Source organism: Astatotilapia calliptera, chromosome 11, assembly GCF_964374335.1.
Source record: "Astatotilapia calliptera chromosome 11, fAstCal68.1, whole genome shotgun sequence".
In the NCBI taxonomy this organism is placed as follows: domain Eukaryota; kingdom Metazoa; phylum Chordata; class Actinopteri; order Cichliformes; family Cichlidae; genus Astatotilapia; species Astatotilapia calliptera.
Genome location: NC_137432.1, coordinates 6,396,060 through 6,412,248, shown reverse-complemented (window position 1 = coordinate 6,412,248; position 16,189 = coordinate 6,396,060). Strand labels below are relative to the sequence as shown.

Here is a 16,189-nt window from a genome sequence, read left to right as displayed (position 1 = left end):
TAAGGGCATTGGCAATAAGCTATACCGTGTGTTGCAGCTATCTGTACAGAAACACTTCATTAGTTTCTTTTTTTTTAGATTCCAAACTCGTGCAGCCTCACACAGCAGCTGCTTCAGACTCGGAAAAAAACGAAAAACAAGGTTCTAAATATGTTTTCTCTCTTTGGTTGTCGTCTGAGATTCGTTTTTAAAAACCAAATGTAAATAGAGTTGTAAATACGGTGCTCTTTCTCTTTATCTAGAACAGCCGAGTGAACCTTTTGGTGCATAGCTGTACAGTAATCTAGCCTTATGATAATTACTGTAGTAAAACCGTATGGGTGTCTCAGCTAAAAATAAAGCTGCGTGAGGAAAAACGATCCGATTCTGTTCATACCGTCGAGTCTGTTTGACTGTTGTCTTACTCAGCTGTATCCAGGTGAATGACGTGCATGTGTTTCAATGTTTGACATTCAATGACACTGAGGAGAGAATCAGGCAGAAATGTAACCGGACCAAAAAGCAACAGAAGAAGAAGAAAATGGTTGAGTTGGAACTGACAAATTTTCAGTGTATTATTCTGTAGTTGATACCTGTTGTCAGATGTTACATATAGCTATGGTAATATCAAAAAATAAAATGTGGGAAACTGTCTGTTACACTCAAGTCTCTGGGTCTTTCTTTTTAAATCATCTGTCCTGACCAGTTTGGCGTGTGGGGAAAAATGTGGACAAGAATGTTAATATTAGAAATGATTCACTGATTTGAAAATCAATATAACCAATAATTTCTTACAGATTCCAGATTAACTGTCTCTCAGCTTTTTAATCCGTGTGGGTCAGCATATGTGTCAGTGAAGGTGTTGAAAAGCAGCGAGCGGTGATTAACGGTCTGCGTGACACCGAGGAGGTTTACTCTCTACGTTTGGCAACCTCAGCCCTCCCCCTCACTGCTCAAGTAACCAAGAAGTTTCCAGAGCAGATGGTGCGGTACAACTTTATTCAGAGTTTATCATTTTAAGAGCTCTCCATTTCCTGTCCTCACAAACGACATCAACCAGGAATAAAGAGCAGTTGGACTGAGACGGGACACTTCCAATAAGTACAAACACAGAGCAGATACAGCTGGTTTCTTTGGTTGTGAGTTTATTCGAGCATTGGACTATTCAAATCTGGTGTTACATGTTTTTTGCCATGTAAATAGAGCATATAAAAGCAAATATTTGGGACTGCATTGCATTCCAAGGCACCTGGGAGTTTCATAAGAGTGCATTGAAAACATATCCTGCTCTAAGACTGCTCAATAACATCTCTTGGGTATGGAAGCAAAGGAAGGCCAAGACATGGATCATATTGTGAGATTTAACATTTACTGAAGAACCGGTCATGTTGATAAATGCGCATTCTAAACTTTACTTTTAAAGACTTCTGTGTGAGTTGATGTGTGAAGGTAATTTAGAGTTTTGCCATGTTACAGACCAAACTAATTACATCAGGATCAAATCCACATCATTGAGTGTGTCGATGGCTGCATTGAACCTTTACATCTTTTTGGCCTTTTTTGCCTCCATACTTGCTGTGCTGAGGATAAAAAGCAGATTAGATTGTTGAGGCGAGATACAAACAGGTCAGGTGATTATTAGTTATTACATCCTGAAGGCTTAGAACTCCTTATTTATTCCAACTGCAGTTTACAAAGTTTAACACTGAACCAAACCCGAAGTGACTTCAGCGGCAGAAGAACAGAACATAACAGAAATTACTTAATGAAAAGATTTGGATATAAAATCATTATTTTCTATAGTATATCATGTGTACAGCATCCCTCTGTGATTTGAACATCTGTCGCATTTATCTCATCTCCTGTACATGCACCACTGCAACACAAAACATGGTACATCCAATTTAAAGAGCAACGTATAACATTTGGTACACAGCAATGAACCTGAATCAACTGTCATGTATGCTTCACAAAACTGTACAACTAGTCAATGGTGCAGTGAAGATATTGCAGATTAACAGTACAAGCCAGTGTGAGGGAATGGGGGAAACAACAGCCACGCAACTCCAAAGGTAACACTTTTGTTCTTGTGAATACATACACATGTAGAGCGAGGTTCAGAACGGTAATGTAAACCACAGTGTGTCATCATCAGTATCTGCAGGCACACCTATCCTCCTCACTGGACAGTCTTACTGAGCTGCGAGGCTTCCAGCATTTTCTGAAACACAAAAGACAAACAGCAACATTCATTCAGTTTACTGCAGAAAACCTCTGTGTGCACGTGTAGTTAGTAATATAAAAGGGCAGCTCATGTTAGGTATGCATATTAGCGGAATGAAAGCAGAGCTAGTCCTTCACACTAAATTCTGGTAGGAAGGAGCTTTGGACATTAGCAGGCTGCTGCTGCAGTGAAACTACTTGCTCCTTCGCTCACCTTTAAAGTAAAGTTACCACGGATTGTTTATTGAAGTTTTATTAAATATGAATAAAACTGTGTTACTAAGACCTTAAACTCATAGAAAAAGTGTCTATAGAGGTGGAGTCAGAAAGCTGTTTTCCTGTAGCCTCCTATGGGACTGGAAGTCTTTTTGCAACCACAGGTATCGCCATCTGGTGGCCTTCAGTTAAAATGCAGGTTTAAGGCACTAATGCATTGGCGTCATTTTTTCTTTCTGCAGGTCACTGAAGTGTTACTGTTGAGGTGAAGAACAAATATTTCAACCTCTACATCACATTAATATGATGTTGATTGGAGCTGCGTTTGTAGTTGCTTGTAGTGCCCAAAGCAGTCGAGCCCTTTAAGTAGCTCAGAAATAATCAGACTAAAGCCTGGGTTGCTCTGGTTTGTAACAGCTTGAAAACAAAGATGATGGTAGTTGAGCTGTTTGAACTGATAAAGGAAGGTAGCCATGACAAATGCTTCGTTTTCCATTTCTCAGTCTTGCACACAATGTTCCCCTGCGGGGTTCATGTAAACTCCACTTTACTGGATGGTGATACCTGCTTTATAAGTCTCCCACAGTGTTTCTGTTTCCTAAAATGACATTATGTTGTGAGCAGTGAGAGGACCTGGATTTTTTTTATTCACATTTTATTACATGTTTGGCTGCGGGGTCTGGTCATTCTCCTGCAGATGGAGCCTGTCAGAGAGCGAGGACTGGCTCTCGGGATCAGACAGAAGCAAAACAACAAATCTCTACTGCTCTGCTAACTACATGTTTCTCTAAGAGGACTGAAGGACAGTGTAGCTCATCTTCATCGATGCAAGCTTTAGTTACACTGTAAGCAAAAACCTGATCCTCTGTCACAGATCTGATTTTGTCACAGCTGTCCAAACCCCACAGGTCTGCCTGCTGGAACTTTTTCCACAAGGTCACACAGGAGCTCAGAGAGGAGGACATATACAGACTAAATGGAGGTGTAGTCTAATAGTGCGGACAGTTTTTGGCTCAAGCTGGCCTTAGCAGTTCCAGCTCACACTTTAAGAAATTACTGCGCAGGACTTTGAAGATGCCCCTCTTCCCTTAATGCTGATCTTGGCAGACTCATGTTTTAATCAAATAATTCCTCCGAGCTTCTGGCAAGAGGTTAATGAATGTATTCTAATGCAAACAAAATCTAAAGCCTGGTTTTACATCATACAAGTTAAATGTAATTCTTGCAGACTGGACAAGGTAAAGCAAATACGTTTTCAACTGTTTAATTATTATAATTCAGTTTTGTTTTTCCTTCAACATAAGGGATACTTGCATCATTCAGGACAGAAACAGGCCACTGTTGTTAGTCAGATAAAGGTGCATTGCTTTCTCTGGGTAGTGGACGAGTTGCTGCGTCGAGGGCACTGTCATCGGCAGATTGACAGGCAGACTGGTTCAGCATGTCTACAGATATCTTAGCCCAAAGGTGAATCTGTTGATCTACATTCCTACCCTTCACCTACAGCAATGAGCTGGAGCTAATGCCTGGAAAAGTGAAACAGAAGTACTTCTACAGATAGAAGTGGCTGAGAAAGGGTGTCTGAGCTCATCCTCAGCAATGGGGCAAGAAGCTGAGTCATTCAATAAGAGCTCAGAATAGAGCTGCTACTCCTTCACATTAAAAAGGAGCCAATTACGGTGGTTCAGACATTTGACCAGCATGCCTCCTGGATGCCTTACATGTGATCTGAGAAGACCCTGGGGCAGACCCAGGATGTGCTAAAGGTCTGGGTGGGTGGATGGACTGTGAAATGTTCACACTGACAAGCAGGATGAATGATCAAAGCTAGAAAATGTACATATATGTATGAACACGTGGTCTCGAGTCAGCAAAGTAGTTCTTACAAAGTTCTACACAAACTGACAGACAAAGACGGTGATGCCGTGTCTACACTGAGGGCTAAAAACACTATTAGCACAGGTCCAGCTGATCACATTAAAGCAACGCTTTAGAGGCTGACAGCTACACTGACACAACTGTGTTTTGCCTTTTCAGACAATCTGCTTTTATGAAAAACACTTGGATATTCTGTTAAAAACAAAAAAAAATGAAACTAAGTTGATTCATTTATTTTGAAAAACAAAGATTTTTGAAAAATGGTTTTTCACACATTTTATATTCCTAAAACCACAGATTAACAATTCAAATGATAGTTTGTATCAAGATCCTGCCTTGATACAAACACAGCTCATTACGATGAAAATCTTAGCACTGTGAGCAAGAGATGATGCTTTATCTGTCTACAGACCTTCGCCTCTGAACCCAGAGCCACTGCTAGCTCTGCTAATAGTCTGAACACGTCATTATTCATCAGCGAGGACAGAAAGCAGGACTTTAAAAACCCACAGCACAAACTCACACACAAACACACACAGAGTTGTGTCTCCATGTGTTTGGAGGGCGTTACATTAGATATTTCACAGCGACTTATTTAAACCTTTACCATAATTAGTGCCCAGCCTTACTCTAACCTTACACTGACCCTAAACTCGGACTAGTTACATTACTGTGGAGTTTAACTGAAGCTACAACATGAGTAAAATAAACGCTAAAACAAGCTAGTCCACCTTCCACACCAGAGTCAACCCTCGCAACACACGTGACCACCAAAGACATTTTTGTTTGGGACCAAAGAACTCTGGGGACACCTCTAGATCAAACATCATACAGATGTAACACAGTGTGAGGTACTTGAGAGTACCTACCCTGAGGGAGGAGCAAAAAAAACCAACAACCCGCAAATACTCCCAAAACATGCACATATGCATTTGTGAATGAAGGTTGAAGTCTTTACACACACACTTATTAGCGTCGTGAGGGACGCTGTGTTCTCCTCTGTGAAAATGAATTGTGTGTGCATGTGACAAATGCTGCACTGCTAAGCTGCAATGTCTTGTCAAGGTCTGAGGTGTTGTTACAAAGTGTGTAGTATGAAGAGTGCACAGCTCTCTGTTGTGGACCGATTCTGCTGAGTGTTCATCCCTGACTGCTGACTCTGACTTAAAGGAGCTCAGGACCTTATTTAAAGCCCAGTCGCCCCGACCCCCGCAAAACTTCAATCAAACTAGGAGGCTCAAATCTGGGAACCCATCACTTTGTAATTAAGTAATTAAGTTTTTCAGGCAATGAGCAATTGTTCCTGGCTTCAGTGTCCCTAGCAGATACTCAGATCAAGACATCCTGTTCTATCAATCGCTCACCATTTAGGTCAGCGGTCCTCAACCCCCGGGCCACGGACCGGTACCGGTCCATGAGTCGTTTGGTACCGGGCCGCGAGAGTTGAGACTCGGGTGTGAAATGTATGGTTTTCAGGGTTTTTATCCTTTTTTTTCGTTAACTCGGTTTTCCTGGGTCTTTTCACGTGTGTTATGAATAAATCTTCTTTTTTCGGTACCGGTACTAGTTTTATTTTGTTGTATTTATCCGCGACTCCTTAAAGGCCGGTCCGTGAAAATATTGTCGGGCACGAACCGGTCTGTGGCGCAAAAAAGGTTGGGGACCGCTGATTTAGGTAACCAGTTACTTTATAACAAATCTAATGAAAAGTCAAACTGCTGTCACACAGAAAAACCTGACAACCTATAAGAACTGAACCACCTTTCAATGATGTTTAATTAGTGCAGACACCCACAGACTGTCAGATTTCAGTAAAGTTAGATAACTGTAGGCCGTAATGCTACATGGACAGAGCAAATCAATCGAGCGTGGTTCGTGTAGACTGTGCGATGGCTTTGATACATGGCTGTTAGCCTTCAGCTAATTTCTTTGGCAGTCATGATAACAGCAGAGGACACCTTATACAAACAAGGCTTCTGCTGCTTTGACCACCATCGTACTGTTGCACTTGCATCAACCGGGATAATCAACACTTTAAACGGGCAGCTTGAACACTTGGATAAACCAACAAGTTCATGCCGTCACTAATGTGCAGTGCCGTGTTTAGAACAGAGCTACAGAAAAACACTCTACACTAGGGCTGAACGATATATCGCATTTGCGATAATATCGCGACATGATCAAGTGCAATTTTCTAACCGCAAAGGCTGCGATTATACTCTGGACATGTCCAAATTCATGGGCTGCATCCTCCTGAGGCCGCATTTGTAGACCGATTACGTCACAGCGACATGCCGAAGGCTGTCCAAATTACTACCATATCCCAGAATTCATAGCGCGGCCCAGCCAAACTCCAGTTTCCAGCAATGGCGGCCGCTACTAAGTTTTAAAATTACTCATACTAATCTTTCTGGGTCACAAAATAAACTTTTAACATATTTTCAGGCGAGAAAGTAGTTGTGTAAACATCAAATATCTGCTCGGTTTATCAAGATATCCCATATTTGCAAAAGTGCTTCGACGTTTTCAGAGGCGTCTGCTACCCACCAGCTCGACAGCTAGCCGGGAGCTCGAGGGTTACTGATGCGGCCGAGAACGGCACAACTCCCGGCACATCATTTTCAGATCACCGCGGAGTTTCGCTGCTCGCGTTAAACGTAATATATAAGTCACTTAGACAACCTAAAAATGTTATTGTTGGGCTTTTTTCAGTGTTTTGTTTGTTTGTGAGTAAATCGGTTTGGCTGAGATTAAAGTTATTAGATTAGATAAAATAAAACTTTATTAATCCCCCGGGTGGGTTCCTCCTTGGTTTTCACACAGCTGACTAAACGTCAAACAGAAAACTTATTAAACAGAAGTATGAGACAGTCGAGAATTTACACCAGTGTCTGGTTATATTTTAGATAGCAAGAAGCAGACGGCCGAGTTTATTAAACTCCACCGAGACAGCGGTGACGCTAATCAGAACTAGCCTTCTGATTAGCTAATCAGAAGGCTAGACCGTCCAATTTCACGCCTTTAAATTTTAAAGGCGTGTTTGTGTGTGTGTTTATACAATTGCTATTATGTTTGCACTTTATGTGTAATGTTACTGACTGCAAAGATCAGTAAGATGTGTGTATTTTTTATTTATTAGTTTTATTTATTTAATATTATTTTTTAATTGAATGACTGTCTAGTAGTTCACAGATGTCGAAAAACTGAGTGTGGTAAAGCCACTGATTTCTTTTATGTATATTTCTGCAATCTGCACATTGTACTGACTTTCATTTTAATGTTTACACCAGGGTTCCTTGTCAGCACTTTATGCTCAGATGTTTGTAAGCTAAAAATAAACTATTGTGTATTTTCAAATATACTGTTGTGATTGAAGAAGTTAAATAAAAATGTCAGTCATCAATTCATGCATCACCTCATGTCATCATAACAGAGGTCTGTCTTCCAGGAAAGAACAGTTTAAAATTAATGTAATATAGTATTGGCCATACTATATGATGTATTGCTTGTCTTTGTTTAATAATACAGAAGACAAAGACCTTAAAAAATAATCGCATATCGCATCGCAATCGCAATATTGGGGCAAAAAATCGCAATTAGATTATTTTCCATAATCGTTCAGCCCTACTCTACACGCAGCCCTGGAAAGTCAGACATGTATCCACTGGGATGGCATCGGTGTGACATGTATCTACCAGTTCTCTTCCTAATGACAGCAGGGTTAAACTATGGCAGGATCTTGTGCCGGCCTCTCAGTCTGCTGTGACTGATGTGTTCAGATGGTGGTGCAGAGCAAGGTGACATGTAGCTGAAGAAGTGCAGCCAAGAAAGCTGCTAATCCGTCTGATCAAGTATCTCCTGTGGGAATCTGAGATCCTTGCACGAGTTCTCCAAACGAGTCCATGCTGCATACACACTATGATACCCTCTATGTCTGAATGCATTTCACCCCACCACATTATTACTCTATAGAGTAGCATGAGGGAGAGAGCTTCATGTTCCGTTTTAGTCTAATCAAACACTTCTTTCCGATTTTCAAATTTAATGAACTTAAACCATAAATCCTAGAACTCTCTTATTGATCTGGTTCTTGAGTGAATTAGTCCAGCTGTCATGCTGGAAAAAACGTTTCACTAAGTGAGTTTAAAAAGCTCCGTGGCTCTCAGCCAGCTGTACCACACTAAAGGCAAACTGGCTCACAAACATTGAGCGTGCCAAAACCACTGGTGTATCACATCGACACATGAGGGGTCCTTCGGCAGTAGCACATGACACACTGAGTTATAGCAACAGTGTCACTTCCTACTCGTCATATATTGATGTCTTGTGGTGAAATAGCAACAACCTGAGTGTAAAAAAGCCAAACAAAGCAAAACCAGGTAAAAAAAAAACAACAAAAATAGGATGTACACATTCTCCTGACTTCTAAACAGAGACTCTGTGGATCTGTAAAACTCTCAGCATAAATATTCTTATGATTTTGCACCATAGAGTATATACAACTGTTGAAATTACACATCTGCCTGATTTTCTAAATGATTCCTTAATAAATGTGAAAAGCTTCAGAATGTTGTTGAACTTCTTCATAATTATTACAGAAAAAGAAGGATGTTTGTTCCATACGGTTATTACAGAATGATTTTACTCTTATGGTTCACTTGAGATGAAACTTCGGTTTACGCAGTTCATAATCTAAATTGGAGTTCTGCTACAGGAACATCAGAGGATAGATGTTACATGTGCATCAGATTTGTGTGCGACACAGTCTTGTAAAGAACCACTTCAGCTTTAGAGCTTCAGGTCAGAACTTCTGGTTCAGACTGAGAACAGGAATCAATGTCTGCTTGTTTTGTAATATGTAATTTCTCAGGTAGCTTCTTCTACCCAAGATGTCTTCATCATTGGCCTCCAACCTCCGACACAGCATGTCTGCCTACTTGAGTTACTACATTAATGTAGCAGCTTGCCTTAAGTCGCAGAAAACCATCTTCATTTAGCTCTCATTCTGTCTGAATGGCTGTCTTTCTGAGGACAGTCAGACTGATAGAAAGAAGGCTGACAAGGTAGGAGAAGCCTAGGATATACATTTCATATTTGAGGAGTCATTCATTCGCTCAGATGCTACGACGAGAATCTTCTTTCATGCTGACAGGTGAATCACCAGCATCTGTTTTCCACCTTGATTATGAGCATTAAGTGGTTCTCTTACTAAACTGTTAACTGTAGTATCACAGCATCACACATCTCCGCTTGTTAGATCACAAACTCACACCAAAAACATCTGTATTAGAACACACGGTGACTAGCCAACTTTATAAGTAATTAAATATCAACCAAGTGCTCGGCAGTGAAAACACAAAAGAGTCTCCGCAATCGCACACAGCCTGTGAGCTACTCACCCTCCGTGGAGCTGTCTCTGCAGAAGCAAGAGACCACAAATTAAAGCCAACATAACTGGTTAATAGGAGAGTGTGTACATGAAACAGACCAATTAAAGATGAATATTCAGTCAGGAAGCAAACATTAGCATGATGTGGTTATATATTCAATATATCTGTGGTAACAACTGATGAAATCTAATCTATTTACATAGTGAGTATGAATAATGAGCGGTTCTTTTTAAAGTTCTTCTGGTAAGACTGGCAAATGGTATGTAATGAGTCAGACCATAAAACAGCAATATATAGAGGAGCAGCAAAGACCATATGAAAGAAATGATGATCATCAGAGAAGCACTCAGCTCTGTCAGTCCACATCAAACAAATAGCTGCGGCACACAGAAAGCCACTGCTTTACTGTGGAGCCGTATCAATACTATTAGCATAGGGCACACCATTTATCTTCAGTAAAGTGGTCTGAGACAGACATTGAGAGCTCGCCTTAATGCTAAGTGGGAAGCTCTGGAGCTGTACGTTGTTATGGAGATATACACAAGCTCCCTGCTCTTGTATACATCTGACACTTCACAATAGCTACTAAATACAAGCACATCATAATGCATGTTGAGTAAATAACTATATGAGAAATGTCATGCAAGTGGGGTTTCTATGCTTATCCACAGAGCTGTGTTCCTGAGATGACCATATTAGGAATATACAATCAAACTGGTAGAAATAAATAGCGATTAGAGAACTCTGAGATTTTTGCTCAAAGACATTACATACACATACACTGACCGTTAGAGCAGGGCGATATGGCCAAAAATATTTATCACGATATATATTTGAAAATTTGCGATAACGATATAACCGACGATATAATTGATGCGAGACAAAATACAACTCCACAACATTACTAGCGCAAAAAGACAACCTTCCATTTATTTTCACTTAAACAAGAAGCTGGTTTTTATGTACATTAAAGCTTTATAAAAATGTAACAGTGCAAATGCAAATTCCTTGCTGAAAGTTTAACCAAAAGGCATTTCCAGTAGAAATGGGCTGACATATCCTGAGCATAACCATGTATAATATCCACTGAAGTTAAAAAGAGGTGCTTTGCAACATTAAACTGCAGTGTGCAGTACGCATTTTTCGGACCATAAGGTGCACGGGATTATAAGGCACATTAAGCGAAACAAAGCAGTCAGATAAATCAAACTTTATTAAACTCATTCTTCTTGCTTCCTCCACTTCTGTACCATTGATTCATTAATGTTGAATTCTCTGGCAGCTGCTCTATTCCCATGTTGTTGCAGTATATTAATGACTAACCTCGTATTGTGGATGGATTATCTCAGTTGTTCTCCTGACTGAAGTTACCAAACCAGTTCCACATCACGGAAGTTGCACCATTTTTACAAACCAATTCTGGTTCATCTGTTTCACTCAACAATCGGCCATGTGCGTATGAAAACAAAGGCACTGCGCATGCGCGTTTTACTCCCATTCTATCGTGATATTACATTTTCCTATCGTTGCTTAACATTATACCGGTATTACCGTGAACGGTATAATATGGCCCAGCCCTACTGACCGTGTTATTCAAAGCCATTTCTACCACACTTAATTAGGTATACCTTGCTAGTACCAGCTTGGACGCCGTTCAGAACAGTCTTAATTTTTAGTGGTAGCTTGAAGCATTCACCACATAATTTGGTCTATATTGACATGACACTATTATGCAGTTGCTGCCGATTTGTCAGCTGAACATTCAACCACAATTTAAAGGTATTCTACTGAATTGTGATCTGGTGACTGTGGCGGCCATCTGCGTGCAGTCAACTGTTTGAGATGATGTGAGCGATGTGATACGACAAGTTATCCTGGTACAAGAAAGATTAGTACACTGTGGTCATAAAGGGATGAGCATGGTCAGCAACAATACTCAGGTAGGTTGTGGCATTTAAGCAATGCTCTATTGGTAGTAAGGGGCCCAAAGTGTGCCAACAAAATATCACTTACCAAAAATGCATTATCACCCAGAGAAATGTTGCTCACCGGATATTCTCTTTTTTGGACCATTCTCTACAAACCCTACAGATGGTTATGTGGGAAATCCCAGTAGATCAGCAGTTTCTGAAATACTCAGACCACCCAGTCTTGTACCAATAACCATGCTGTATTTAAAGTCACATTCAGTACTTGGTATGAACTTCAGCAGGTCATCTTGACCATGCCTGCATGCCTAAATGTACTGAGTTGTTCCTGTTGGATGTTTGCGCGTTGGTGGTTAGCAAGACTGGAGTGACCATTAGCCTCCTCCGGTACGACTCCTTGGATGACTTCCAAGCTGTATACCAGGAGTGAGCAAGTCATTGACTTACTGATTCACTTCACCACAATCCTCATTCGGACTGGACTGAAGGAGTGGATCTACCAGAAAGCGGAATAGCAGACATACAGGACAGCTACAAGTACCTAAGTATCCCACAGGTCAACAGGAACCATGATAAAGATGCCCGAAGGTCGAAGATTGAAGCCACTGATGTCAAGACATGAAAACTCCTCACAAGCACCAAATCCAGAGAGGCAGGAATCTAGCACCAGCCAACACATAGTAGCAGGATGTAAGATGCAAGCTGGGAAGTGTGGACCAAGCAATGTACAGCAACATCTGTGAAATGCATTAGAAGTCCTCAATTCTGGGGGGCGCTCGTGTGCAGCTATGGAGTAGACGTGTTTTCTGTGCTCTCCGTGCCTTCTCACTCATAAAGTTGCACTTTAAGTTTATTTCTAGCTGGGTAATTTTAAAATCTGTTTCGCGGACTGTCGGAGCCAATCTTTTGTCATCATGCCGAAGAAAGATGAGAGCCAGAGGGATACGTCCAAGGCGAGCCAGTCGGCGGCAGGTAATGATGCCATATTAGCGGCTATCGCTAACCATGGAGCTGAGCTTTCCAAAATAACCTCGCTCGTGGACGGGTTGAAGAAGTCGGTTGAGGGCCGTCTCGATGCAATTGATGCAACGCTAACTTCTCTCCAGAAGAAATATCATGAGTCTGAGCGCCGGTTTGAAGACCTTGATGAAGCTATGTCCGCTAACGATAGCCGATTAGCAGCGCTGGAAGCATCGTGCAAAGAGCTACAGGTGGTTAACACTCTCCTCAAAGCTGAAGTCAACGATCTGGAGGGGCGCTCTCGCCGACTCAACGTGAGGATTGCGGGAGTTAAGGAAGGGGATGAGAAAGGCAGCCCTACCGACTTCGTTGCTAACCTACTTCCAGAACTTTTGGGTCGTGAGAACTTCAGCAGGCCAATAAAAATAGACCGAGCCCACCGTAGCCTGAGACCGAAGCCACAGCCCAATGAACGGCCACGTGTCATCATCGCTAAAGTCCACAACGACCGTGATGTGTTTGACATACTACGACTCAGCAGGCAAAGGTCTCCTTTGCTGTACCGCGGAGACAGAGTTTCCATTTTTCCTGATTACACTGCGGAGGTCTCGGCGCAGCGGCAGGCCTTTGGTGGTGTGAGGAAGCGGCTGATCGACGCCGGTGCTAAGTGCTCTCTTCGCTTTCCCGCAAAGCTCCATGTCGAATATAACAACACATCGAAGACTTTTATGTCGCCGGAGGAAGCTGCACGGTTTGCTGACTCCATTGGCTCTGCAAATGAATAATAATTCACAAGTGACTTACTAATTTCACGACATGTTTACATATTCGCGCATTTTCTGCAGTAATGTTCTCTACCCAGCTATGTTGAATGTTTTGATCCAACATCTTTGTCCTCAGCTGATCAATGCGCAATATAAAGGTTTTTTTGGTTTGCATACTGTGATTTACATACTGTAGAGTTCATCTCTTTCCCGCACTGAAACGGTGTACAGTGCCTATTTTGCCTATTGGGTTTTGCCTCTACAGTATTTGTGTTACGTTGTGATATTGGGAATATGCACATGTTTCTGTATGCTCTGTCTCATTTCTGCATATTTGCAGTTTTGTTGCAACGGTTAAAGTTTTATATCCATCTAGATATTTGAGTTGGATCTTTCGTACTTGGTGCACAATTTTGTTTTTCATGTTTGTTAAATAGATTATATGTGGGGCGCACGGGGCTCCACGGTATTTTCTTTGAGTATTAGTGTTCAGTCAGGCTGGCCCTGGTTCCCGGCTGCCTCCCTGTTGGATATTGGGGGTGTTCCGCTATCTTTTTTTCTGTGGTTTGTGGGGTGGGTGGGGGTGGGAGGGGGGGGGGGGGGGGTCTACTTGTTTCTAAATATGTGTCGTTTTTGTTTTTTGATGTAAGTGCCAGCTCTTTATTTGTCAAACCTCAAAGCCTTCATTTTGTCCTTCCACATCGTCGTACACCATCCACTCACTTAAGATGGGGATGAGCCACATCACTTTTACAACCTGGAATTGTCGGGGTATGGGCAAAGCTCTTAAACGTGGTAAAGTATTTTCGCATTTAAAATCTCTGTCTTCTGATATAATTTTTTTACAGGAGACCCATATCCAACCTTCAGAGCAGAGGCGATTAAGATCGGTATGGGTGTCACAGGTGTACCAGTCCGCCTTTTCTTCCAGGGCGAGAGGGGTTGCCATTCTTGTTCGCAGAACTATTCCTTTTATATTCAAAACTCAGATATGTGATCCAGGTGGGAGGTTCATACTTGTTACAGGTACAGTCAACTCCACCCCTGTAGTCCTCTTGAACATCTATGCCCCTAATTTTGACAACCCTGACTTCTTTAGTAAAATATTCAATCTTGTCTCACAATACAATGACCATAATATCATTATCGGTGGTGATTTTAATTGTTATTTTGATCCATTGTTGGATAGGTCTTCTGCGTCCCTGGCCCCAACCTTGAGAGCTGTTTCTGTACTCAATACTCTTACTAAATCTTTGGACTTGGTTGACATTTGGAGGCACCAGCATCCGTTAGAAAAGCAATACTCTTTCTTCTCCCCTGTCCATGGCAGTTTCAGTAGAATTGACTATTTTCTTATTGATTCCAGGCTTATTTCGAAAGTGGTTAGTTCCACTTATCACAGTATTTTAGTTTCGGACCACGCACCTCTCTCAACGGTAATTGACTTCAACCTATATACCCCCCAATACAATTGGAAATTTAACCCCTCTTTATATCTAAATGACTCTTTTACGGTTTTCCTATCTACTAAAATCGCAGAATTTTTACAATTTAATGATAATGGTGTAGTTTCAGACTCTGTTTTGTGGGAGTCCTTTAAAGTCGTTATTAGAGGCCATATTATTGCTTATCAAGCGTCTCAGAAGAGGGACAAACTCAGGCTGCGTACTAATATTGAGGCAGAGCTGTCTGTGTTGGAGGAGAAGTATCGCGATACCGGGGCTGCTGACACACTTAATACCATTCTCAAATTGAAATATGACTACAACCACATGTTGGGGGAGCAGGTCATGAATTGTATTCGTCGATTAAAACAGAAGCATTTTGAGCTTGGTGAAAAGGCTGACAAGGTGCTTTCCAGACAGCTGAAGGGCATTCAAGCTGAAAGGGCGATACACAGAATTCTCTCTGCAACTGGCCAGTTGCTGTCCGATCACAAGCAGATAAATGACAGATTTCGCAGTTTTTATTGTCAGTTATACACATCTAGTACTACGGCCACAGTTGCTGAAATCACTAATTTTCTTAATGCTTTAGACATCCCGACTCTTCCTGAGGCTGCACGGGGCTTACTCGATGCAGACTTTACGCTGGAGGAAATTAGAAATGCAATCTGCTCCTTTCCTAATGGAAAAGCATGTGGTCCGGACGGTTTCGGGATAGAGCTTTATAAGACACATATTGACGTTATCGCTCCCCTGCTACTTCGGATGGTAAATTGCGCAGTGTTAAACGGCTCATTCCCTCATTCTTTCTACGATGCCCATATATGTCTCCTCCTGAAAAAAGACAGAGACGAAACTAATGTTTCTTCCTATCGTCCCCTAAGTCTTCTCAACTCAGACCAAAAGATAATTGCTAAAGTCCTAACCAACCGGTTAAATAAGCACATAGGCTCTATAATTCATCCTGACCAATCGGGTTTTATCCCCAATAGATTCTCTTTTTCTAATACTAGATGTCTCTTAAATGCGATGTACTCAACGACACTGCCCAATTCTGCGGTGATTTCACTCGATGCCCAGCAGGCTTTCGACCAAGTGGAATGGAGTTATTTGTTTGCTACTCTTGAAAAATTTGGTTTTGGGTCGAATTTTTTGAATATGATTAAGTTGCTTTACGCTTGCCCTCGTTCCTCGGTCCTTACCAACCATGAGACGTCGCTCCCGTTCCTCTTACACCGTGGGACAAGGCAGGGTTGTTGCCTCTCTCCAATGCTTTTTGCTTTAGCTCTTGAGCCGTTGGCCATTGCCATCAGAGCCAATTCCCATATCTCTGGTATAAATTGTGGCACGTCAGAGTACACCATCGGTCTGTATGCAGATGATATCATATTGGCTCTTTCAGATTT

The 16,189-nt window shown here is 41.6% G+C and overlaps 1 protein-coding gene across 5 annotated transcripts in view; it reads right to left on the bottom strand.

The window, feature by feature from the left end:
- Positions 1 to 1,107: 1,107 nt before the first annotated feature.
- The window catches only part of ano10a (anoctamin 10a), a 43,690-nt gene continuing 28,608 nt past the window's right edge, over positions 1,108 to 16,189 (bottom strand). For 4 of the 5 annotated variants that reach the window (XM_026184704.2, XM_026184706.2, XM_026184703.2 and 1 more), the window contains 2 exons: positions 9,696 to 9,712; positions 1,108 to 2,200 (listed from right to left, as the gene is read on the bottom strand). In XM_026184704.2, the coding sequence (XP_026040489.2) occupies positions 2,131 to 2,200; positions 9,696 to 9,712 (87 nt within the window). In that variant the 3' untranslated portion in view covers positions 1,108 to 2,130. The remainder of the gene's footprint in view (positions 2,201 to 9,695; positions 9,713 to 16,189) is intronic. The other variant, XM_026184707.2, reaches the window with a different exon arrangement.